The sequence below is a fragment of the Microcaecilia unicolor genome, chromosome 1 (genome assembly GCF_901765095.1).
Source record: "Microcaecilia unicolor chromosome 1, aMicUni1.1, whole genome shotgun sequence".
NCBI classification, from domain to species: Eukaryota; Metazoa; Chordata; class Amphibia; order Gymnophiona; family Siphonopidae; genus Microcaecilia; species Microcaecilia unicolor.
In genome coordinates, this window is record NC_044031.1 from 307,705,019 (window position 1) to 307,731,678 (window position 26,660).

Genomic DNA, 26,660 nt, shown 5'->3' on the forward strand with positions numbered 1-26,660 from the left:
TTGTGTATTAGTTAATTCATATTCATTGGGGATATCCTGAAAACCTGACTGGCTAGGGTTCCCCCAGGACAGGTTTGGGAACCCCCTGATAGGAGCTAATGAGATGCAAATTCAACACATGCAGAATTGGTATGCTAATCAGGGAAAGCCTGCAAGAAGTACACACACTAAGGCTCAGCAGTAAGGGTGCCTCCAGTGTGTGCAAATTCGAACAAAAATGAAAAAGCCAGCACAATTCTGTGTATAAACCGGAAGGTTCTATGCATAAGTATAAGCTTTACAAAAATTTCTTGAACATAAAATTTTTCATTAAAATCCCCTATTACTTCTGTTTGTTGTTGAGTAATTCCTAATGGTCTCCTTAGGATTCATTTTAAAATATACTGTGCATCCATGTGTACTGCACAAGTTCACTTGGCTTGTGATGCAGAAAAAGGCTCACCATGGCAGTTATGTGCACATAGATCACTCTAACAGTGGGATTCTGCATCGGCACCTCTGTGAGCATGAGTTTTCTTGTTTTCACATTCAGCTGGTTCAGTTCTTCCTAGGGTCAGTGCATAAACTCCAAAACTGAATGACAGTAAGCAGGGCAAACAATGTTAAGGGCCTCCCTGTGCTACCCCCCACAGTTTGACTGTCACTTACTGTATTTGCTCCCTCGGTCTGTCTTCCCTCTCCTGCCCCTGTGTGCCAGGACCAAGGTTACTGCTTTAATGTGTACTCTGATCTGCTGCCACAGGTCTTTCCTCCTGCCGCGTTCCCTCCCACCTATGCGGAAACAGGAAGCACTTAACATAGGAGGCGGTGAGACGAGGCAGGAAGAAGGTCCTGTGGCAGCAGAGTGCAGGGCCCAAGTCTGGCACACAGGAGCAGGAGAGCAATCCAGCCTTCTTCTGCCCATGTTACCCTGCCTTCCACCGGAAGCCTTGCTGGTGCCCCCTTGGAGGCAGGGCCTGAGGGAATCTTAACCCCCCCTCTCCGCGGCCCTGAGAGTAAGGATGCACACTGATTGATGGCTTGTAACTTATTCCTAAAGCATTTTACAATATCTGTCTTCTGTAATATTCCTTGCCAATCTTTTCTCTCAGTAAACCTAACTGTATTTTTGCATCTTCATTTCTACTCCTAGATATTTATAAACCCTTTCGTGCTCAAGCAATTTTGTATTATAATCTTCAGCAAAGGTATATGTAACAGGTAAAATAGGGTTGCACTTTTAAATCCAGTGTTTCCAAACCAAAAGGATTAGGTTTTGCACATACCATGACACAAATGAACACTCATAAGCCAGGGCTCATGTTAATATTCACATTGTGCCAAACAGAACCCCCCTCCCTTTCTTCCGAGTTTCCTAAAGTGAAATTTGTATTTGCTTCTTTGCAATCAGGCTGCTGACACCCAATACAGTCAAGACAATTCCTGTATCCTTTCGCATCTTCTTGGCCACTGACTGCATTTGTTGGCACTTGATCTTCTCTTTTCTCCACATATTGGACAGAATAATCTCTCATGCTGACCTTTTCTGTTTTGCCACAACCTTCTGGTTTTCTTGCTTCAGTCTTATTAGTGGCGATCATGTATAATTAACATGGTGTGCTTTTTAATGACCCTCTGAAAGCGACATTATATTTAAAAGCAGCAAGCTGCCCTGTAAAAATCAGATGCTTTGGTTACAAAACAAATAGATATAATTTTTTTTTTAACAGTTTGGCCAGTGGCACTTCTATTAAGACATTCATGGTGATACATCAGACTGGGGAAGAAAAGGGGGGGCCGCGGTGGCTTACTCAGACTCAAAACATGTAACCCATTTCCTTCTTTCCCCTCCCTCCCACAAGAACACTTGGGCAAGAACGCTGCTGGAGAGTTCAATACTTTTTATTTGCAATAGAAAAGGCAACACATATTCCCACAGGATTCAGAATCAAAACGGCCATTCAACTACAAAAGGGCTGGAGAAATCATTGCATGTAAATAATTAACTCAATTCAAGTAACCATGGTGCTACACCTGTCATCATTTCTTACACACAATCCATGATTATGATTACAAAAACGTTTTCCATCCACCTATAAAAACATGAAAACAAACCACACCAAGAGATATTTACTGAAACTCGAACAGCTACTGGCTGTATGATGTATGGCTTTCCAAACTTATCTTGGGATCAGATTTTCAGATATCTACAAGGAGTACGAATGAGATCAAATTTGCAGATGCTAGGTCTCTGATGTACGTAGAACTTTCTTCATGCGGATTCCACGCTGGATATCCTGAAAACCTGACTGGCTGTGGCAGGCCCGGACAAGTTTGGTCTAGGCCATTTTCTGCCTCCCTACTCCACCCCCCACCCTCTAGTATATGGAGTTACAGTCCACAGTAGAAATATGAGGCAATGTGCACACAGAAAAAAAAAAGGAAGATGTACTGAAATGATTCAGGGCATGTGCTTCCCAAAGGATTGAAGACTGTACCCGCTCTCACTGGAAACCAAATATGACCCTATTCCCTTCCCATATTACCTCAGGGGCTTTCAACTATCAAGGTTCAAGTCCTAGAAAGCTCCACACATGGCCAGAATATGCTGGAAACAGCTTAGATCACGCCTTACTTCATTCAACACACCTTAGTCTTGTCCTGTAGCACCCTCTGCTATTCTAAAACTAGGAACCACAAACAAAAAACAAAACAAAAAAAAAAAACCACACCAACACCACAAGTTTAACTGGCCACTGAATGTTTATGACCTAGAGTTATTTGGTGGCCACAGTTTGGTTACTACTGCAGTTCCAAGAAAAGCCAGTTTTGAAGGCCAGACTGAGCCAGTCTTCATTTTGGCCCACTGCATGGAAACGCTCACTGTTGTACTTTTCTTTTTAGTAACAGGGATCATAAAAAGAAGGTTGTATATGGCACAATTACCTCTCCCTAACCCTATGACATGCAGCTAGCTGCTTCATGATCTTAGCGAGTATTGCTGTGAGAATAATTTGAAAAGGAGATCAATTTAGAGAAGGTACACAGAGGGCAGAACCTCATGATTAGGGTCTGTATCGTCCTGGGAATCCACAGACCCACATCTGCTGCTGGGAATGCAGGCAGGCTGCTTCCCCTCGCATATAAGCTAAAAGGGGATTTCATTGTACCTCTGTGTGATCTGTTGTATAACCCTCTGCTTTAGGGAACAAAATAAAACTCAAAACAATTACCTAATATGACACAGGCTTTTCTTGTGGTTTTATAGCAGGGCCCAGTGTGGCTTATCTAGCCCAGAGGATATCATTTCACTTACAAGTCAGGCAAAGCCCTGTTCCAGTATTCTCAGCCCATAAAGGCAGCAGGGCACGTGCAACCTGCAGACAGCAGATAAGGATTTGAATTTCAGATTATTTAGACATAACTGCCCCAAGTTCTTTTTTAAATCTTATCTGATGCCTGAAATTAAGTTTCTTCATACAAGATGGATTTACATAGGACGAAGGATAGGTAGTTAGACCCTTGGCCCCTTAGCCCTAGGTTTAAAAATATAAACAGTCAAGGTCGAAGACTCGAGCAGAAAAACTCAGAACAGAAAACTTTTACAAGTAAATTTGTTTTTAGGAATCAGTAATCAGGCAAACGGAGAAACACAAAAACGCGAACGGTTGTTCTCCAGCTTTAGAAAGTTCTTCAGTCTGAGGAATCCCTTTTAAAGAAAAAGAAAAAAACAAAACTCTATTTTGTATGTATTGTACAAGACTAGAAGAAAGTTTCCAAAGTGCATGTGACAAGAAATCCCCCACTCTGTATGGATTCAAAATGTTATTTTTATGTTCCTTTAAAGTACTCCCCTGCATTTTTCACAGCACCGGTGTCACCCAATATCACCAATGGATCAACGTATATGATATCACAAGTCTGGATCAATCAATTGCAGTCAGAATGATGTGACTTTCTGGCTGCTACGTCTGAGTTTCACAGGAAACTGCTGTGGCTTATTTAAAGAAATCTGAGAATGACCCAGGAAGAAATTTGATTGTCCATCCAATGTGCTGCAGAAACAAGGCTAAAGCTTTATCTTAAGCTTGGTTGCATGTCAGTAAAAGGAGAATGGTTCTAGCACAGCTCTGTTTCAACCTGAAAATGTCTGCACTGCTCCTTTCCTTTTCTTTGTTCAAGTATAAGTTATCACCACAAATGTAGTGGGAGAGGTCAATGGGGAAGACAAGATTGAAGTAACAATGACCAGGTCCTGAACTCATACGGGGAAACAGGAAACGACAGTGGTTGGTACTGAGTATGCAAACATCACCATGAGGTATGGGGAGAATTATGTACCAGTTAGACAATCACATGGCTATACGCTTCTGTTGCAGGATACCTTTCTGGGGGAAACAAATGAGTGAAGTATTCCTTGTGCTCCCACTCCTCCCCATACAGCACTATCCCTGTCTACCTGTAACATTTCCCCAGCCTTTTGGAAGTTGCTGATGTGTGTAAAGTTAATTAACACAACTAGTCTGATCTTGTATCTCTGCAATAGCCTCCAATTAGCGCCAGCAGCTGGCACTGAGAGAGAAAGTCAGTGTCCACTACTGATGTACAGGATGCAGAATGCACTTTCCATGGGTAAAGCCTTAACCAGGCTGCAGCGGTGACATCCACAGATTAAGCTTTTGCGGCAGGTTCCAAGAGGTGGGCTAATGGTACCAAAGCAAGGAAAACGGAAAGATGCATTAGGGGAGCTGAAGGAAAGTACAGGCGACTCCTCTTATTAAAACCCTCCACAGTCTCTCTCATTCCTCTTCTCTCCAGCAATCACAAGTTAATGGACTCCTAGTAAGTCCTATGGATAAAAAAACGTACCTTCAATCCGCCCACTCTGCTTTGTGCAGAGCACAGAACCGGCACAGAGTGGGGGTTGCATTAGCTTGGGGCCTAGTCCAATAAGGCACTGTGGTGAATGTCTGACATAAGTCATCGCCCTCATTTTACCTCTTACCTGGGCAACTGCTGGCCAGTTTTCTTATTCTTATGTCACTTTTGTGCTTGGTTTACATTTCTCCCATAAACGAGCTGCTGGCTATAGGTAGTGTTGAGCAAAAGCAACTGGTCCAGCCCTAGTAGTGGAACAAACCTCACCATAAAGGAAGAAGGGTAGGGGAGGAGCTAACATCTAAGGCAGCAATCTGATTCCTGTAAACAGCTTAACCCTACACCACCGTAGGATTGACACTAGGCGAGGCTAGAGAACAGCGGGGAACAAAGGTGCAGCCTGTGTGTTAAGTGTCTGTAAATCGGATGGCTGCATGAGCAGACTTGAGTCCGCTTGCCCCCACTGTTTGCTTCCTCCCTCTCTGCAGCAGCATTTGAGGTAAAAGTCTAAAGAGCTTATAGCGCAAAGAGAGGGTCCTCCTCTTTTTCCCGTTTGCTGCGGCTGGCGTTTGGGGAAGGTCCAGGCTGTTCCGCTGGGGGGGAAGGGAGGTTTGGTAATCGGTCCGCTGCTTTCGCCCTTTCTTCCAAGAACTTGTCAAACTCTGAGAGGGATGAGAGAAAATTTAAACAAGGCAGGTTAGATCAGCAACACTCTTCCTCTAAGGCAATTAACTATTCACTTCCAAGCATTAGATTCTGAAGAGAAGGAAACTGACCTATTTATACAAATTTACATTTTGCTTGTTAAGATACCCAAAGTGATTTGTGATAGAGCATTTACAAAAATCATACAATGAAAAAAAAATACCCACACTAAAATCTCTCCCCACATCTCCCCCCCCAACAAAGCCCAACCCCCTAAAATGACTCATCATGCTCCCTACTTTAACAATATAACAGCCGCCATCAATCATCTTCCTCATACTGCTCCTCCCTCACTGATGCAAACCTAAACCCTCCCTAAAATCTCCACCTAGATACAAATGCTTGAAAATCCTGTGCTCATCATCCTCCAAAACTCTACATAATCAGAACAAACTGCAGGTCCTCTGAAAAAAACCTCCTCTAGTCCTAACCATGCCTCGGCCCTTCCCAGAATCACCAGTAAACCCTCGCCTCCTTACCAAAGTTGTACAAATATCTAAGTCCTAAGTGAGGCTTTAAAGACAAGAATAAATTATAAACTTAATCTGGGCAACCACTAGAAGTTGAAGGTGAGTCACATTCAAGTACAGTAATTTTTCAGTCCTTGGAGGGCTTACAATCTAAGTAGTTCTTTCCCGAGCAATTCGGCCATTTTTACCAGAGTCATAAAATGCTTTTCTTCTATTTTTTCCCCATTAATGGCCATGCAATAATGTTGCCATTAGTATGCAGCAAAAAAAGTGTATAGGGCCACAGAAGGAACCACGAGGTGAAGCCAGATATAAAGGCAGCAACTTTATTCAATGACCTGACATGGCTGTGTTTCAGTGAATGCTTGCGTCAAGGGTCAGATAATCACAGCAAAATGTATGTTCCCTACAAAATCTTCACTTCATAACAAATGAGGATACAAAAGCAGACACATTTTGCTGTAATTGTTATCTGACCCTTGATGCCTGCATTTGCCAAAATACGGGCCGTATCAAGTCACTGAATAAAGTTGCCACCTTTACATCTGGCTCCTCCTTGTGGTTTCATCTAAGGCCCTATAGAAATTTTTTGTTTTATGATTTATTGTGTTGTCGGATTCCCTCTGATTAGCTTGTCGTGCCATTAGCATGCAGCCATTTTTTTTTAAATTACCACTATAGCCCTTATCACCACCTATTGCAGGGCTGCCAACTCAGGAATAATATCAGGAAGTACTTTTTCACAGAGAGGGTGGTAGATGCCTGGAAGGCCTTCCCGCAGGAGGTGGTGGAGATGAAAACGGTAACGGAATTCAAAAATGTATGGACTAAACACAAAGGAATCCTGTATAGAAGGAGTGGAACCAAACAAACTTAGCAGTAATTAGATAAAACGTCAGTAATTGGGAAGCAAAGCCAGTGCTGGGCAGACCTACGGTCTGTGCCCTGATCATGGCTGGACAGATTCAGTTTCAGTAGCTGGAGAACAAGGCCAGTGGTGGGCAGATGTCTATGGTCTGTGCCCTGTTCGTAGCTGGACAGATAGGCCAGGGCTGGGCAGACTTCTACAGTCTGTGCCCCAATTGTGCCTGGACAGATTTGGAAGAGCTGGAGTGGGGCTTTGATGACAACTTCAGTAGATGGCGAACAAGGCCAGTGCCGAGCTGACTTCTACGGTCTGTGCCCTGAAAACGGTAAGGACAAGATCAAGCATACTTAGAGGCATATTTTCAAAGCATTTAGCCTTCCAAAGTTCCATAGGTTTCTATGGAACTTTGGAAGGCTAAGTGCTTTGAAAATATGCCTCATAATGTAGTAAGAGCTGGAGTGGGGCTTTGATGACAACTTCAGTAGATGGCGAACAAGGCCAGTGCCGAGCTGACTTCTACGGTCTGTGCCCTGAAAACGGTAAGGACAAGATCAAGCATACATAATGTAGTAACGCATCATACCTTATCTTGTTGGGCAGACTGGATAGATTGTATAGGTCTTTATCTGCTGTCATCTACTATGATTCAGCAGTATGAGATAAATGAACAAACAGTAGAAGTTGAGAGTGTCCCGCGTGATCGTTATTGAGATACTTTTCTTCCAGTTACTAAACTTCAAATGGGAGAATATATAAAAAGATTGGCCAAGGGCAACTGTCTATTTGACTCATGCACAACATGGTTATTAAAAGATCTGCCGGACTCTTTGGTTAGACTGTAATGATTGATTTATCATAACAGTTAACCAACAGGGACTTTTTCAGAACAGATGGAGAAAATTATTTTGGCTCCATTGCTAAAGAATTCTAACTTATGTAGACATGAGTGTAGTAACTACCACCCAGTTGCCAACGGTAACAAAAATGGTGGAAGCCAAACAACTTCAGGATTACCTGGACTGTCAAATATTAGACCCTATGCAATCAGGGTTTAGGTCACAATTTAGCACTGAAACTGTTTTGGCGGCTCTACTGACTGAAGCCAGGCTGATTGCGATTCTATTTTTAATTCAGCTGGATTTATTAGCAGCTTTTGATTTGCTACATCATGATTGTCTGTTGAATATGTTGAGTGAAATTGAAGTTTCAGGCAATGTATGAACACTGAGCCATCCAAGTAAATTGGCAGGGAAAACATTTAAGTGACTGGCACAGGGAGTACTTCAAGGCTCCCAGTTTCGTCAATTTTATTTAACATCTACTTCAGTGGTTTGGGGAAGGTATTTAAGTTGTCAAAAATACAATATTTCTCATATGCTGATGACGTGGAGAGGTATAATTTAAAGGGGTGCCCAAGTTGCGAGGTTTAGGCACTTAGGTTGGGTCGAATAGGTATGCCTTTTTGAACAGGTTGGTTTTTAGTGCTTTCCGGAAGTTCAGTAAAAGACCCCCTTAGGGCTTCTACAAAGCCGCGCTAGCGATTCCTGTGCGGCAAATGAAATTCTCTGTAAGCCTTTGCAATTTACAGATGAGCCAGATCTTTTCTCATTATTCAGTTGCATTCACACATATCAGCTCTGAATCCTTAGCGTTACAAAATCACAAATATCACCATATGTACACAATCTATGGCAGCACTTTCAATGACTCCTGCATCATGGGTGACTCTTTACTGTACTGCAGGTTTAAATATTTCACCCTCCTAAACATTTCAGAGGATCCCCCTCCCTCTACCAGTGAAAGATCTCCAGCCCAGTGCCGTAGCGAGGGTGCCTGACACCCGGGGCGGGTTGCCACTGCGCCCCCCCCCCCCCCCGGGTGCAGGGCACAGCGCCCCCCCCTCCGGAGCATACCCCCCCCCCAGAAACGCACCCTACCTTTCAGCGGGGGGCAGGCGGGAGGGCCGATCCGCCCCTAGTGCACGTCACTGGGAGCTGCGTCAGCTCTGCTGCTTCCCTGCTTTCTCTGCCCCGGAACAGGAAGTAACCTATTCCGGGGCAGAAAGAGCAGGGAACCAGCGAGCCGACACCCCCCCCAGCGCGTGCACCCGGGGTGGACCGCCCCACCGCCCCCCCCCCCCTTCCTACGCCACTGCTCCAGCCCTCTTGTCCGCTTCTCATCCCATGTTTTCCTGGACCTCCCCTCTTCTGATACAGGACCAAGTGAAAAAAGGGCCTGATGGGTCTTACCCAGAGCTGCTATAGCAGGGTGGTATCCCAGTGTCCACAGGGATCTGAGCAGGAGTAATGAATGACACAGGGCTTGTGAAGGTGGTACTCACACAGACTCTGCCCACACCTCCTGCACAAGCTAACATATTAGAAAAACTTGTGCAGTGGGCAGACTATCCAGGCAGGGATAGCCCAAGGGTATCTGTTGCCCTAGGTAAACCATCAGCCATTTGCTCCCACCTGTAGCCCAGCACCTCTCTCCTTTTCTTCCCCTCCCCCCATCAGTGCCCAGCACCCCCCCCCCCCCCCCCACCCCTTGCTGCTGCCACCAGAACCGAGTCTGCATAGAAGACAAAGGAAACTGTGGAGGCAGGCCTTTGAGAATCCACGTACATGATTTACATTGGTCTCAAATTTTTGTTGTTGCTGCTGCTGCTCTGGAATTCACTTTGTTCACTCTTCCAATCTACTAATGTTTTGGAAACTAATTAATGTCTCCATAAATTTCACCAACGTTCACCCTACATTCCCTCTGGATTCCCCAAATTCTACCAGATTTTTATCTTCACAGCCCTAACTAGTTCGGCAGTGCTTTTGACTTTTGAGCTGCAGCAGCATCACAGTATCTTCCAAGAATGAAGCTCTTTCCTCCAATGCACCCTTTCTCTTTTGAAACAAAGAACTGTGCTATGAAGGAAGCCATCTTCGTTTAAAATTTTTTTTTACCTTTCCTGGATTTTCTCATTAATATTTTCAGGGATAGAAGCTCCTTCAATGAGCACAGTATGGCAAGTTTCAGTTTGTTCCCTTGCCAGCAGCTATTTTTTGTACTGTTCCCATTTGGACCTTTTTATGCCGTGAAATACTTGAAATATCACTTGCATGTTGCTCGATTTAACATAGCAACAGTAAAGGAAAGCAGAAAGAGCAGCTGCCCATCCTGTGTGCCCAGCCACTCCTGCCCACACTGCTTAAGTACTGGTGTAGTCTGTCTGATTGTGGTGTAGGTGATGGCAGGGGAAGCAGCACAAGGAAAGGAAATCACAGTGGCAACAGGACTAATGCAGCACTAGCATCTGCAACATTTGTGGGGAGACCCACAGCCCCCCCCCCCCCCCCCCCAATGCCCACCCTAATCTATGCCTATGTGACATGTCAATTTATCTTTTAATACTTCCCTTTTGGGTATATAAGGACACAGGCTTTCCTAAGAACATAACAGTTGCCCTACTAGATCAGACCAAAAGTCTTTCTAGCCCAGTATCCTGTTTCCAACAGGGGCCAAAGTTCACAAGTACTTGGCAGAGTCTCAAGAAGTGGCAAGATTCCATGCTACTTAATTCCAAGGCCAAGCAGTGGCTTTCCCAAGGTCTACCTTAATAACTACCATTATGGATTTTTCCTCCAGGAACTTGTCCAAACCTTTATTAAAACCTATCTACATTAACTGCAGTTACCACATCCTCTGGCAAGGAGGTTCAGAGCTTAACTATTCATTGGGTGAAAAAAAATATTTTCTCCTATTCGTTTTAAAACTATTACTATGTAACTTCATGTAGTGTCCCCTAATCGTTGTACTTTTTTTGAAAGAATAAACAACCAGTGGTTAATGAAGCGGCCTGAGAACATGGGGAACCGGGTTGAATTCCCACTGCAGCTCCTTGTGACTCTGGACAAGTCACTTAACCCTTCATTGCCCCGGGTACAAAACAAGCACTTGTATGTAAGCTGCTTTGATAGTAACCACAGAAAGGCAGTATATCAAGTCCCATCCTCCCTTTTCCCTTTCTTTTTCACATTTCCCCTCCGCTGTCTCTTCTCCAAGCTGAAGAGCCATAACCTCTTTGGCCTTTCCTCATATGAGGGTCGTTCCATCTCTTTAATCATTTTGGTGGCCCTTCTTTTCCAGTTCCACTATATCTTTTTTGAGATGCAGCGACCAGAATTGCACACTGAGCTTGCATCTTGCACCCCCCCCCCCCCTTCCCACAGAATAACTAAAATACTCATCCCTAGTGCAGCTGTTGCAAACATCTGGCTTTCCAGATCCTCTGTGCAGTCAGACATACCCAGAGCTACACAAGTGCCCATGTGCCTACTGGCACTTGGACTTATTTAAATGTAATATACCACCATTATCATAGGGTCAGCCTGCCAGACAGATCCAGATTTACTACTGGCCTGGAGCACTGACTTAGGAGAAGCATTTGGAAGAGGCACAGCAATTCTGTCTGCAAAATTTACTAGTGTTTGGCTTGTTCTTCAGAGCACAAATCCCTCTATCTGGCAGCAAGTTCTCTCTGCTCCTGGATGTGCATTAATTAACTCCCAAACCATCAATCTGCCTTCCATCTCTTGCTTTCATTTAAAAAGCCTAATTCTTCGCCACAATACTTATGGGGGTTATTTTTGGATTTAAAGAAATGCACTCGTTACATTCATGATTCCCACTTTTCAAGGTCTTCTCCCCGGAGGCCAGGCTTGAGCTTTGGATGTTGTGTTTTTGTTCTGAATGTATCAGAGTGGTGTTAACACAGTTTTATGATGCCTTGATGTCTTCTACTATAGGTACTTATACTAAGACAACTCCAAATTTCTTTGTTTTGGTCATAGGCCACCTTTAATTGTCTGAATAAGTGAAACCGACTGGGTCAGTATTCCATGGGACTGATCCAAGTAGGAGCAGTTACGATTTGATACTTGTAGACCGCTAACTCCAAGTAAACTAGTTCAAAGTGGGTTACAAGCAATAAAAAAGAAAATACACTAGTTAAACATATGGATTTCTAAAAAAGATAGGTGAAAACCTTTACAAAAAGACAGATAAGTTGGCATTGTTCTAAGTTTAATAGGTAAAGAATACCAAAATCAAACAGCCCGATATACAAAAGTTGACTGCAAAGAGCTTTTTATGTTTAATTCCATAGAGCAAAGGAAAATAAAGAAGCCGAGAATTCCCTACCATAGAAATGGTAGGTGATACTGGAAAAGAAAATAGACCTGCTAGATAATCAGAGCAAGAGCCTTCAAAAATCTTGTAAACCCAACAAGCCAACTTAAAAGAAACTGGGGATTTTATAGTCCCGTGCCCTGGGGCCATACCCAAACTCTCATTGGCACTGTCAGGATAATGCTGCTGAAACTCCTTTGGACTGCCCATGAGTGGAGTTTCAGGTTATCTGGTTAGCAGTGATATTTAGTCTGTTTAACGACTATCTGGATAAAGTCAGGATAGCAGAAAGGCTGTTACTTATCCAGACACTGGTCCGAGTATCGCAAGTACCCAGTTAGGTTATACTGGATTCCAGCGCTTGAACATCTGAGTCTAAAAAAAAAACAAAAACCCATGCCAGCCAGCATTTAAATCAAATGCCGATGGGGACCGGGGGTGGGGGTGGGGAGAGGCTGGATATTTTTATACAGAACTGCTTTACTAGAAAATATCTTTTTTTGATTTCCTAGAATTACTGCTGTTCCAGTTAGATGTGGATCTGATCCAAACCACCGAGGCTGGGCGAGGAAGCACACAACCAAGATCCTAGAGGACCACTGCACCCAATCTCTAGATTTTAACTGCCTGGCTAAGCACCCCCCCTCCTTTCCTAGCTACACAGAAAGGCTCCGAGGACTAATCTGATGGGCTTTCTGGGAAGAGAAGGAGACGCTGACCCCCTACCCTTTCATGTTTTGCTCTGGCAGGTGAGACCCCACCCCAGCTTCAAAGGAGGAACTCCCTTAAGCCTGACTCCATGTAGCAATCCAGGAGGGTGGCATAAAGCTTGAAGAGGTACCAGCACCTATTGAAGTGCTAACCTCTCTGCATGGCAGGGACACAAGCTCTAGACTCTCTCATAACCCTACAAAAACAAACGCATACTATGAAGCAAACATATTACCTTCACTCGTGACACCTTCTGTGTCCTGCAGGTCATCCTGCTGCAATAGAAAAAACAAACAAACAAATGATAAACAACTGTCAAGAGTGAAAAGAACATGTACAGCGTTCCTCCATCTAACCCAACAGCACCGAACCAAGATGTTTCATTTGCACATGCGGTCTCGGTGACAAAATTCAGCTACCTACATACATTCATGTGTCTGGATTTGGATCCAAATTACTCATCTTTCCAAATCTGAGCACCAGCCAAGTAACAATTCAGGTACAGTATTTTTTCCCTTCTCTAGAGATTGCAACTGAGAGAATGGAAGGAAATGCTTCTTGTGACCTTGAGCAAGTCATATCAGCAGGAGAAGAGGGATGTGAGCCCTGGCTTCCCTGGTTCTCAACCCGCTGCTCTACCCTGTTCTTCCTGGTTTTGAAGCTGTATTTGTGTTGGCAGTTGCACAAACGCAGTGCCCTTCTGAGAGGCAACGATACCACAAGTACCCTCAACCTTAGACCATCTCCTGAGGAAGCACTGAGCAGCTTATTCAGACAGGCAATACGAGAGATGCCTGTAACGAGGCAGGCATGCTCAAATTACAGTTATCAGGTTAATATTTCACCTAGAACACGCTGAGCCACTCTTGCTTTTGCCTCCCTGAATGTGGGGAGACAGACTGCCCAGAAATGTACATATAAGTCTCTGTGATCAGGTTGTCCTATGTCACATGGAGTTTTTCCGGTCACTCCGGCTCAAGACTACCTGCCAAGAACAAAACTTACAACATCCGTGGAGAGCCACTTCTCAATATCATCCATAAGGCAAGCTTGTGTGACAGGAATCTGTTGTTAAGGAGAGAGAGACCCATATATCTAGTCTTAAAAAGCAAACAAATTCACACATCCTCAATGCCGAATCTCTGAATAGTCTTAATTTGCCCACTTTCCCACTGTACAAGAGACACATGCAACAGAGACAGAGGCAAGGGGGGGAGAGGAGGGAGAAAGGGGGAAGGAGTCCTCCACCACCTCGAGAAACTACTGCTAGCCTCCTCCATCTCAGCTTTTATTCCCTCACACTGGTGCCTTCTGTCTCCCCAGTCAAAAAAGGGATTTCCTCTTCACTGCAGCTCTCAAAGCCCCAAAACAGGTCTGGTATTCAGGAGATCAACAATGAATATTGCTGAGAAAATCATTTTCAGATACTTGGTCAAAGCAGCAGGTTAAATTTGCATATTTGAAAATGAAGCCTGTTTGGGGGGGGGGGGGGGGGGGGGGGGGGGGGGGAGGCAGAAAACCAGAGTTGAAGTTCTCCAGATTAAAAACAGCAGCACTGGAGCATGGATCCAGGCAAAAATAAATAAATAAAGCTCTCCCTTTGTCCTCTCTGCATGTCTGTTAGAAGAAAGCAACACCATCCTCTTCTAAACCCACTTATGCCACAAAGAAAAGCCACAAACCTTACCCACCACCACTTTCCCTGAGCAGACGAGCTAGTCTGACCCCTGTTAAAAAAACAAACAGGTTGTCTGACCACGCACTTCCCCTGGTGGGTGAGCCATGGTAAGTTATGCCTTTTTACCCAATGCATTCGTGGGGGGGGGGGGTATTAGCCAGGGAACAGGGGACAGAAACCATCAGCTCCAAAAAGCAACCTTTCCTCAACCCAGGGCTCAAGAGTGGACATTGGAAATGTGGCATACCAGGGGTGGGAGGGATTTCCCCTCAAGAGGTGGTGTAAGTGGTCATGCTTCAACTATTTAAAGACAACCACCACCAACAAAACCTCAGACACTTTTCTCCAGAACCAATAAGATTTCTTTCTAGTAACTCTTGAGCTCTGGTTTACACTGGTCAGAACATGGCATCAGCTGATAAAGTCTCACCCTCCTCCTCCCCAACCTGGTATGCCCTACTCCAGTCCCATCGTCAGTGGGCCCCACCCCAAAGGTTGTTCGGCAACTGTGCCATTCTCACCATTCCTTGTCTGGTCATCCAGTTATTCAATATCTCTGAGCTGCCAAGAGCCGTGTGAGGTTCCATCTGCTTAAGAAATATTCCAGACTGAGCTAAAGCAAGGAACAGGGGAACGAGGTGGGGAGGGGGCAGGAGGCAGAGGAAGATTTGGCAGCTGGGCAAAGAGAGACCTAATCCACAATCCCCCTACACTCTCCTCCTTAATGGGAACTGGAGTGTGTTTTTCAGGGCAGAAATATCCGCACTGGTTTTCCTTTCAGGGCTGAAATCCATGGAAAGCAAAAATGAAACAGAACAAAGACAGACCACAAAACAAACAAACAGAAGTTCAATTCCTAGTTCAGAGCCCTCTGGAGATTTTCAGCACATTTTCTCTCATACTCATTAAATCTGTTTTCTTGCTGAGATATAGAGAAATCTGAATGCCTAGTCATCATTTAGCAATCTCAGCACATTATGTATGTGGAATTCTACTTACAGCTCCGGTGTTCTGCTGTCTAGTGTCCAGGGCTCCGGCCAGTCCTGTGGCTGCTTGAGGATCCTCATATTTCACACTGTCAAGAGGAAAAGAAGGGACTGTTTTTCTATTCTTTACAAAGGATAACATGCCAGCTTGGTACATTGAGATCCTAAGTATTTAAAGCTCTTTGTTCAAAAAAAGGATACTGAAGTTATTGGATTTGCGATGGCTATAGAAAGTTTATGCTCCCCCTCCAAAATGTGCATCTTATTGCCTTATGCCCTATAAGACAACTGAATTAAACATGTTCTATATTTCCATACATCTTACCCCACAACAGCAGAAAACATTCCAGAAATCCTTAGAAATTGACACAGAAAAAAAAAGCATGGAATAGCTTTGTTAGATAAGTGCAAGCTTTGATGCAACCAATCACCTTCAAAAACACATACCAAGGGTATTGGCCTTACATGTATTAAACTGTACTCATTTCATATAACAAGATAAACTGAGCAAGTCCTGTTGGTTCTCTCTGCTGGGTAATGCATTTGAAGACAAAGACCCAATCATGAACGCCAAAGGGTTGGCAAAAGTTCCAGGACAGTGAAAAGAATTGAAAAGGTCTTGACTATCTCTTTGGAGCACAGTCAAGGATGATTATTCAAGAAGTAAAGGTGTATAGCACCACTGAGATCCTGCCTAGGCTAGATTATCCCTGCAAACTGGATAATTGAGCAAGCAGATTGATTAGGAAGACAATGTAGGCCAAATGGACTTGGGAACTTTGATAGAGTTGCAGGTTTCCATGGCCAAGACTGATCAACGTGTGCATGTGACAATATCCCGAGCATACCGCCAATCTGGCCTGGATGGTAGGGTGGCAAGAAGGAAACCATTACTCAAGAAAGCTTACCTTGATCCCATTTGAAGCACACAAAGGAATACTCAGAAGGTACTACAGCCTTGTAGCAAAAAGGGTTTTAGTTTGATGAAACTGAAATAGATTATTTTATCCTGAAAGAAAAGTGTTATGTTTGGTGCAATCCCAAACAGTACATCACACAAAACACCATCCCTGCAGTGAAGTAGAGTGGTAGTGGTGAATTTTATAGGGCTTTTTCATCAGCAAGGACTGGAAACTTGTCAGATTAAAAGGAAGAATGAATGGAGTACAGAAAATCCAGGGCCAGCTCAGGGGTGGGTGATGCCTTTGGTGAGAGGGAAGAAGACAACTTGACCGAGCCATGCCCCTTCCACAAACAACTGGTGCCGAAGCAATGATTATGCTGCCCACTCCTTGTTACATGATGTCCTGGGTTGCCACCCTAGATGGGTCTTTGAAGAATATCTGCTGTCCTTTGAAAGAAAGCCGAAACTGGGACATGAGTTCACCGTTCAGCATAACAACTCAAAGCAGAGAGTTAAAGCTACAGTGGCATGCCAAGGTACAATCAGGCAAATGTTTGAGTGGCCAAGTGAGAGCCAAAATCTCATAAGAACATAAGAATAGCCATACTGGGTCAAGCCAATGGTCCATCTAGCCCAATATCTTGCTTCCAACAGTGGCCAATCCTAAATAGTAGCAGTGGCGTAGCAGGGGGGGCGGGGGGGGGGGGTCCGCCCCCGGTACAGCACGATGACACCCCCCCCCTCGGTGCATCAACACCCCCAGACCCAGTGCCTACCCTCAGCTCCATCCAACCAGCTCCCGCACCCTACCTTTAAAGAAATCTCGGAAGCCGTGGCGAGGCAAGGCGCAGCGCCTCACGCCTGCATGTAAAAGAAGTGTGGATCGTCTCATCGGGACTTCCCTCACTCTGTCTGTCCCACCCTCTGCTGACGCAACTTCCTATTTCCGCAAGGGCGGGACAGACAGAGTGAAGGAAGGCCCGATGAGATGATCCACACTTCTTTTACATGCAGGCGCGAGGCGCTGCGCCTTGCCACGGCTTCTGAGATTTCTTTAAAGGTAGGGTGCGGGAGCTGGTTGGACAGAGTTGAGGAGGGTAGGCACTGGGTCTGGGGGGGGGGTGTTAATGTGCCGAAGGGGGGGGGGGGGGGATATCATTGTGCTGCACCCGGGGGGGCGGGTGCAACAGCTAACCGCCCCGGGTGGCAGCCTCCCTTGTTACGCCACTGAATAGTAGCAACATTCCATGCTACCAATTCCCGGGGCAAGCAGTGGCTTCCCCCACAGCAGACTATGGACTTTTCCTCCAGGAACCTGTACACACCATTTTTAAACCAGATACGCTAACCACTGTTACCACATCCTCTAGCAATAAGTCCCCTAGCCTTTGTACTTTTTGATAGAGTAAAAAAAAAAACAGTTAACTTTTACCCATTCTACACCACACAGGATTTTGTAGACCTCATTCATATCCACCCCCCCCCCCCCCCCCTCAGCCATCTCTTTTCCAAGCTGAAGAGCCCTAAGCTCTTTAGCCTTTCCTCATATGAAAGGAGTTCCATCCACTTTATCATTTTGGTCGCTCTTCTTTGAACCTATTCTAATCCCGACATATATTTGTTTTTAGATACAGCAACCATATTCAAGGTTAGTTTGCACTATAGAGTGATACAGAGGCATTATAATATTCTTTGTCTTATTTTCCACCTCTTTCCTAATAATTCCTAGCATCATGTTTGCTTCTTTAACTGGTGCCACATACTGGGCAGAAGATTTAAGCATATTGTCTACAATGACACCTAGATCTTTTTCTTGGGTGCTGACTCCTAAGTTTAGCACCAGGTAACCATAATTTGGATTATCCTTCCCAATGTGTATCCCTTTGACTCTGTCCGCAGTAAATTTCATCTGCCATTTGGATGCCCAGTCTTCCAATATCCTGCCAGACACTTCCAGCAATTCCAGCAATCTGGTATTAAGCATGGCTACTGCATTTTAATTATCTATAATCATCTTAATTTGAAAGTTTAAGATGAAGAAGGTTGCAATTGTCCACCATGCAGATCACAAGAGCATTTGTTGCAATACACAAAGAAGATATAGCTGAAAATAGTTTGTTGTCTACATAAAGCCTCAAAAATGCATTATTAATACTGCTCAAATCTGCAGTTCAAGTATGAGCCTATTATCCATTTAAACCCCCAAAGTTTTAACCGTAAGTGTGGGGGATACTAACACATTGCCAACCATTAACTTCAGAGATAACTCAAAATTTGTTTCTCCTCCGAGTACTAGAATCTCAGTTTTCTGCTTATTAAGAACCAACAAGCTATGGCAACACCAAGTCACCACTTGCTCCAGGCATTGATTTACTACTGGTAGCTCGTCCTCTGGTTCTGACCCCAAAGGAAACAATTTGAATGTCATTCACATTAAAAAACAAAACAAAAACCCCAACAACAACACCGCCACATAGCCCTAGGGTGAGATGCTGGATGTGGAAGGACAGCCATAGGATCAGTTGGGGTTATGACTTCTGAAGGCAAGGGGGATGGAATGGATATATATATATATATAAAGAGAGAGAGAGAGTAAAAAAAAAAGGGATTGTATCTTTTTGATGTCTGTTTATAAAATTTAATAAACTTTGAAAAAGCGCCTCAAGACCTTTCTATTTGGCAAAACGTATGCATCACTCCCGCCAGGCATCTCTACCTTCTGATCTGTCTTACCCCGGTGTCACATTACTCACCGCTGCTCTTTCTCTACCTCGCTTTGCCTTTTCCCCATTAAACTTCTAGGACATTAATTGTTTGACCCCTAACATGCTGTGTTTTTATGTAGTTTGTTGTAAGCCACATGGGTGGGGAATTGTGGGATATAAATGCTGTAAATAAATAAAGAATAAAAATATTTTAAAATTATATTCAGCCATAAGATGAAAGCAACAAACCTAGAGGATTATGACAGATGTTAAAAAGAAGAGAAGTGGAGTAAACACCAAGCCCTATGGCACTCCACAAACAAAATCTTCCTCCAGACACCCCATTTGTCTTGATCTGCTAAGTTCTATTCATGAGAAATTAGCTAAGCCAGGTCAGGACTCTACCTCCTAAATCCACCTTCTTACACTTCTTCAATACAAGTGAATAATCCACCAAATCAATGGCGGCTGTGAGATCCAAAGCAATTAACACCATCATCTCTTTCTTAAGCCAAATACCTGAAACTGAATCCATCATGGCCATCAACAAGCAAAATCTCTCATCTGTATATTCAATGTGGGTGTCTTTCCTGAAAATCAGTAGCAGGCAAATCAGAAGAAATAACACAAAATGTTGTCAGGTAGGAAGAATATAACAGGTCACAGATAGAAGTCGGAAGTGAAAGGAAGCAATGATTATTCAAAGACTAGAAACGGTCCATGTTTCAACAAGAGCAATACAAGACAACATTCAAAATGGAGGAAGTGAGGTCATCGCTGAGAGATGGACGCTTGAGAACTCTGCTCTGTCAGAGTCTGGAGGAAATATCACATAATCCTGTACCTCCAGAGGTTTTAATACTTTTCTCCTCGTGTGGTGTTGGATATGCCCACCTGAAAGAGGCTTGAAATTTTTAAATACAGCGCTGATTCCTGGGACCGCACTTCAGGGGCCGGTCAGAAGGAAGTGGTGATGAAGTGCAAAATGATGATGGAGGACCCTGAATCTGATACAGAGAACCATGTGTAGTCCATGATGAGCAATGGGGAATTAACAAACCGGGATGTTGCTCACTGGTTCAAAGTGCTGAAGGCTGAAATGTCGGCAATTCGGAAGGACATTCAGACAGCAGTATTGGAGCTTTGGGTGGAAGTGCACAACATTGGACATCGCTTGGAGCAGGCTAAGGAAGAGGCTGATGGGACTGATGGCGAGCTGCAAACATTGTGGGTGGCGCTTCAAACTGAACGGAAAGAGCAGGCAGATATCCAGGCAGCTCTGGAGGACTTGGAAAAACACTCCAGATGATGCAACTTGCGTTTCAATGGAATTCCTGAGTTGGATATGTATAAAAATTGTGTACATGTGGTTCGGTAACTTTGTGCATTTATTTGCATTCAGCCCATGGAGAGGTGAGAGAGTCTGCTGAGCCTGAGATAAAGTTGGAAAGGGCCCATAGAAGCTTTGGACCTCAGCGTTGAGACTGCTTCCTGTGATATTATACCCTGCTTTCATGATTTTGCTGTGAAGGAGGCAGGGTGGAGGAAAGCTAGGGCTCTGGGTGAGGTTCACTGGGAGAACTATAAAATCATGGTGTTCCAAGACCTGGATAAAGCTACCCTTCTGAGGCAGAGGGCTTTGCAGGAAGTTAACAAATATCTACAGCAGGCTGGGCTGCATTATTAATGGCTCTTATCCTTTTGGACTGTTGTTAACTGTGGCTGGTCAATAGCGCAGGGTGCAGACGACAGTGCAGGTGTGGAAGGCTTTGTCAGACCTGGGTTTTCCCTGGGCGGCCTGTTCCGGAGAAAACACCAAACGGAAGTCCTCCTGGCAGTCAGTCCGCTCTAATCGAGGGAATTCAGTAATGGAACCTGTGGCTTCCACGTCCACAGCTGCCTGAACTTTGGACTGTTATCCATTGCATTTTATTCTTATGCTGGTTTAGAGATTCAGAAAGGTGGGGGTGTATATGGTTGGTATTATGTTGGGAGGCATGAGTGAAGTTTGTTTGGGAGGGTGCACTGAAGTGTGGGGGAATTGTTGTGGATTTTATTGATCTGTTTGGGAGGGTTTTATGATTATTTCTAGAGAGTGTGTTCTATCCAAGGTTGATTCTCTTCCTCTGGGAGTTTGCTGGCTAGAAGGGGACTTGGGCCAACCAGAGGTTGGGAGCAGGAAGGAAGGGAGGGATGTCTAGATTAGGGTTTTGGGTGGGCTCTTGGAATGTTAATGGGTTAAATGATCCTGGGAAGTACAGTATTGTTTTTCGTGAGCTGAAGAGACTTAAGAAGGATATTCTTTTGCTTCAGGAGACCCGGATGCTCATTTACTTCACCACCGAGATTACAGTGAGTGTTTTGTGCATTCTGATCCCACTGATGGGAAGAAAGGGGGAGGGGTGATATATATAAGACGAGGGATTTCTTTTTTCAATGAGGATATTTATAGGGACAGGTTAGACAGGTGTTTGGATGTTTAGGGGCGAGTTTGGGACAGCAGCTCACATTAATTAATCTCTGTGTACCCAATAGTTTTACTGCTATGTCTATTGCTCATGTTTGATTTATTGTTATTGTACACTGACCCAAATGAATTCCTTCAAAAAGGCAGTAAATAAATCCTCATAAATAAATAAAAATATGGGTCAAGGGGACATCTTTAGAACAGTGCAAGACAGTTTATTTCAATTTGTGCAGAGGGTCATAGTGATGGGAGGCACTTTGAATCTTTCGCCATCAGATTTGGACCATTCCAAGGGTGGGAGCAGTTCGAGTTTGGCACATCATAAGAACATGTCGCAGTTGGTTAAAGATTTGGATGTGTAGGATGTTTGGCGGCAACAGTCTTTTTCCTTCTACTCTTATGCACAGAATACCTATAAACATATAGATATGCTGTGGTGTAGCTGTCAGATTTGGGATCGGGTGGTGCATTCCAATATAGAGAGTATATATGTTTCTGATCATGCCCCAGTTTGGACTGTGTTTCAGGGCCTGGAGGGAGAGAGACACCAAACCTTTTGGAGATTGAATGAAAGTATTTTAGGGGATAAGCGGGTTTGTGAGGAGGTATGGGAGATTATTCGTAGTTGCATGGATCTTGATACGGGGGAGTGTCAGATGGAACTTTATGGGATGCTCTTAAGGTAGTAGTAGTGCGTGAGCATTTTTATTAAATAGGGTGCCTAGAAGAAACGTGGCAGAGTATCAGGAATTGGAGCTTTGGTTGCAGTTAGTGCATCTGGAGAGCCTTCATCCGGTGAGGGGGTCTCTGGATGTACTGCAGCAATTGCGGCGTTGTAAATCTGAGCTGCATAGTCTGCAGGTGGAGCGAATGGATTTTCTTTGGCATTTGGTCCAGCAGAAATTTTTTGAGTTTGGAAATAAGTATGGTCGATTGTTGGCTCGTCATCTTTGGGGGCGACAGCTCTCGCAAATGATCACTAAAATAAAGGGGTGGGAGATTTGAGACCAGTTTAAGTTTTATTAGAACCTTTATAAAAGGGCAGAGGGGATTATTGATTCGGAGGTCCACGAGTATTTATCTCAGGTTTGCCTAGTCTTACCAGTTCAAAGCCAGAACAGTTAAAATACTCTTTTTGCTTTGGTCAAAATCTTTGGGGACATTAAAGGGGGAAAGGCCCCAGGAGTTGATGATTTCTCTGCAAAATTTTATAAAGGTCTTCAAGGGAGAGTTTGAACCACTCCTGGTGCATGTAGGGCAGTTCTTTGCCTGCTAGTATGAGTGAAGCAGGGATTTTTGTGTTCTTGAAGCCTGGCCGGGACCCAGCGGTATGTGGCTCTTACTATCAGATTTCTTTTGCCATAATCTTAGCCAAAATTTTTATATCTAAATTGAGCAGAGCGCTTGGGGAAGCTCCTTCCTAGATTATTCATATTGATCAGTCTGATTTCATTGCTTGGCAACAGGTAGCTGATAAAATTAAGCATATGCTGAATGTGTTGTGGGAGGTACAAAGATGGTGTGACTCAGTGTTATGGTTGTACCCATGTTTCGTGCTCTCCTTCTTCTCACCACCTGGTGGCCAGACCTGGTGGCTGCAATGGACTGTCTGGTTGCTGTCACCTGTTCCAGATTTCAGCGCAGTCCGGTCCGGATCTTCCAGACTGCCAGACTTGCTCTTTTTGTTTGAACCTGCACAGCTCCCGTAGTTGCCTGGTGATTGCTGCAGCTGAGCCTCAGCAGCTGCTGGGCTTATTAGCCATTTGGAAACCTTTCTGCTTTGTCTTTGCATCGCCTAAGGCCCTGAGGTTTGTTGGGGAGCTGTTTGCACTTCTGCTCAGTCTGGTTCCTTGCCTTGCTTCTTGTCTGTTTTAGTTAGTCAGTGGGTAGTTAGATTAGGTTGGTTGTTTGCTAGTCCTGTCTCTGGGTTAGTCTTGTGTTTAGACTTTGTTTGTTTGTGTCTTAGTGGCTGTTCTGCAGCTTTCAGTTCTGTGTCTTGTTATTCAGTGTTTTGTTCCCTGTTTTAGTGGCTGCTTGCAGCTTTCAGTCCTGTCCTTTAGCTTATCCTTTCCCTGCCTTGCTGTCCCTGTATTTTTCCCCTCTGACCCTCAGTCCTGGTTCAGCCTAGTGGGTATCCAGTCCTGCCTTGCCCAGTAAGTCCTGCCAGCCACCTGCAGCCGGGGGCTCAACTCCTTGTGAAAAGTGGCCAAGCGCAGGTGAAGTTTAAGTGTGCCTGCTCTGCTTATTCCTGCTTGATTGCCTCTGCTGCAACTCCAGTCCGGGGTTCCAGTCCTGTTCTGCCTACTCTCCAGTGTGGGGTGGTTTTGCCTGCTCATACCAGTGAGGTCACTTGTAGACTGTAAAAAGTGCCTTAGGAAAAGGTCTGTTCCTTAATGATAGCTCAACTGTGAACCCTTACACAATACATCCCAAACCCACACCCATTCTTAATCCTCCCCATGTGGCTCTGTCTTTATTTCAAATCTACTTCCCCCCTCTGCCTCTAATCTATTCCGTATATTCTGTTAAACAGTTCCCACATCCTATTACATTTTTGTATCTACTGTCTCCAGTGTGCTGTGAGGTGTTCCATGTTTCTAATATTCCAGAACTTTGCTAACCCTATGCTTTTTCCAGGTGATCTCCACCCTATCCAACAGGCAGCCACTACTAGTTTTGCAGCATTCAGGAAGTGCTTTGTCAGATGTTTCTGATCCCTATTACCTACCTATACCAGTGGTTCCCAAACCTGGTCCTGGAGGCACCCCAGCCAGTCAGGTTTTCAGGAAATCCACAATGAATATAAATTAGATAGATTTGCTTGCAGTGGAGGCAGTACATGCAAATCTCTCTCATGAATATTCAGTGTGGGTATCCTGAAAACCTGACTGGCTGGGGTGCCTCCAGGACTAGGTTTGAGAACCACTGACCTATACCAATGTTTTTATTCAGTAAATAGATTCGCCAGATTCCACGGTGCATCTCCTCCCACAATATACCTAACTTAAAAACACTGAACCATCCTCCAGAAGGCTCTACCATATATGCCTTCTCTCACCACATACCTTCTAGCATCTATCTACAGCTCATGGCCAGAGATATCACTGGCTAGGCTGAGTAACCTGTTCTGGGGCAAAGGGAGCATGAAAACGAAGAGCCGACAGGCGCGCGGCACCCCTCCAGCGGCGTGCACCCGGTGCGGACCGCCCCCCCCCTGCCACAGGCCCAAAAAATAAGTTAGAACTCTAAATCGGCGGTAAGAAGACTCCGGGCATATATTAGATAGAAGCAAATTCCAAAGAGCAGGTGCAAGGCAGACACACACAACTTAGTGCTCTCATAATGTATTTTGTGGAATACACAGACAACGGTCATTAAAGGAACATAAGGATCAAACAAACTGGAGAGCTACACAAGGGTGCTTGTATGCATCCTTATGTGGGAGGGTCATCACTTTGAACTGGATATGAGAGGCTACTAGAAGACCATGTTGTTTAACGAGGAGTGGAGTGATTCGATAAAACCTGGAAGCTCGTGCGAGAATATGAGCAGCAGTAATTTGGACTGTTTGGTGACAATGAATAACATACTGCAGAAGGCTTGAATAAATTACATTACAGTAATCCAAGCATGTCATTAGGTGTTAAGAAATGTCATTTGTAAACTGTCATCCAAGTAGGAATCAATGTGCTCTAAACTGACAGAGTAGAAACAAGTTCCGATAATGGATAATATCTGGTGTTCAAAAGAAAGCTGCTGGTCAAGAATGATACAGAGGTATGTGAAATGTTGAACAAACCTGATATCACCTGATTTCACAGGTGAAATAGTTGGTACAGCTGCATCATTGGTAATCCAACAGACAACAGATTTTTAAGGATTAAGAATTAATTGGTTCTGTGTCAAACCAAGTAGAAACCAGGTCTAAAGCAGCATTAAGCCTAGATACATCAGGAGATAAGGTGCCCATGTGGTGAATAAGTAAAATATCATCTGCATAATAAAACAAATTAATGCCATGATCCCAATTTAAAATTTTGTTGAATAAGATAAGATGCTAGGACTGAACCCTGGGGAACCCCACAAGGGCTCAGATAATTCATGGATAGTGAAGACAAATGAAGTACTGAAAAAGTGTGATCAAAAATGATGCAAGCCAAGAAAGAACTGTTCCAGAAATGCCAAATTCAGACAAACTAGAAAGCAAGCAATTGTGGCTAATGAGATCAAATGCCATCGAGAGACCTAATGACACTGATGGTAATATTATCCTTGTCAATAGTGGAATGAAGATCACTAAGAAGTGCTGTGATAATAGTTTCACAGCTATGGCCTGGCCTGAAGCCAGATCAATGTGGTTGAAGATTATTTTGTTCAACATAATTAAAAAGCTGATGGACAATCCGTTCTGCAATTTTAGAAATAAAAGGAAAATTAGAGATAGGGCAAAAGTTGCTACATCTAAAGAACGTTTTTTCAGCTTAGGTTGAACTATTGCTTACTTCCAACTGATTGTGAATTTACCCAAAGAGAGACTATTGGTAATCATTTGCCAAATCAGTGGAAGAAGGAAGTAGTATGGAATTTTGAGCTATGACGTAGAGATTGGATCTAGAAAACAAGCTGTAGAAAGCATGCAATTAATATCTGTAAGAAATATGAGACTAGGCAACATGAATGATTCCCATGAGGTAGATGCTACTAGGGTACTAGAACAAACAATCTCATCTGAAATGGAAGGGTCAGTAGGCAATCGGTTCAGATGTGAGTAAGAGGGGAGGGAGAGCAGTCAGGTATTGCAATGTGTTTATTAGATCAGTGGGAAGAAATAGAAGGGGGTTGCAATTATAGTTGAAGTGGGCATCTGGGTGTGTGGGAATGGATTTCAAGAGTAAGAGGGTACCTAAGACAGTAGGAGTATGGGGGATATGACTGCTGTAAGTGAGATGTCTAAGTGTGAGAACAAGAGCTTCTGTATGTTGGGAATGCACTAGGGGTGCGATGTGTGGGACTGTGTATATGATGCATCTCAGTGTGGGGCTGTGAAGCAGTGGGGGGAGGGGGGCAAAATGAGGAAGGAAGTATGTAAGATCAAGAAGAGGTATGGTGAGAAGAGTTTTGCCTGTGG

The 26,660-nt window shown here is 44.2% G+C and overlaps 1 protein-coding gene across 5 annotated transcripts in view; it reads right to left on the bottom strand.

Annotated features, from left to right (window-relative positions):
- Nucleotides 1–1,865: 1,865 nt before the first annotated feature.
- Nucleotides 1,866–26,660, bottom strand: part of TOM1 (target of myb1 membrane trafficking protein) — a 158,437-nt gene continuing 133,642 nt past the window's right edge. For 2 of the 5 annotated variants that reach the window (XM_030208039.1, XM_030208075.1), the window contains 5 exons: nt 15,470–15,545; nt 14,992–15,060; nt 13,798–13,857; nt 13,028–13,067; nt 1,866–5,519 (listed from right to left, as the gene is read on the bottom strand). In XM_030208039.1, coding sequence (XP_030063899.1) covers nt 5,374–5,519; nt 13,028–13,067; nt 13,798–13,857; nt 14,992–15,060; nt 15,470–15,545 — 391 coding nt within the window. In that variant the 3' untranslated portion in view covers nt 1,866–5,373. The remainder of the gene's footprint in view (nt 5,520–13,027; nt 13,068–13,797; nt 13,858–14,991; nt 15,061–15,469; nt 15,546–26,660) is intronic. The other 3 variants (XM_030208048.1, XM_030208057.1, XM_030208067.1) reach the window with 3 other exon arrangements.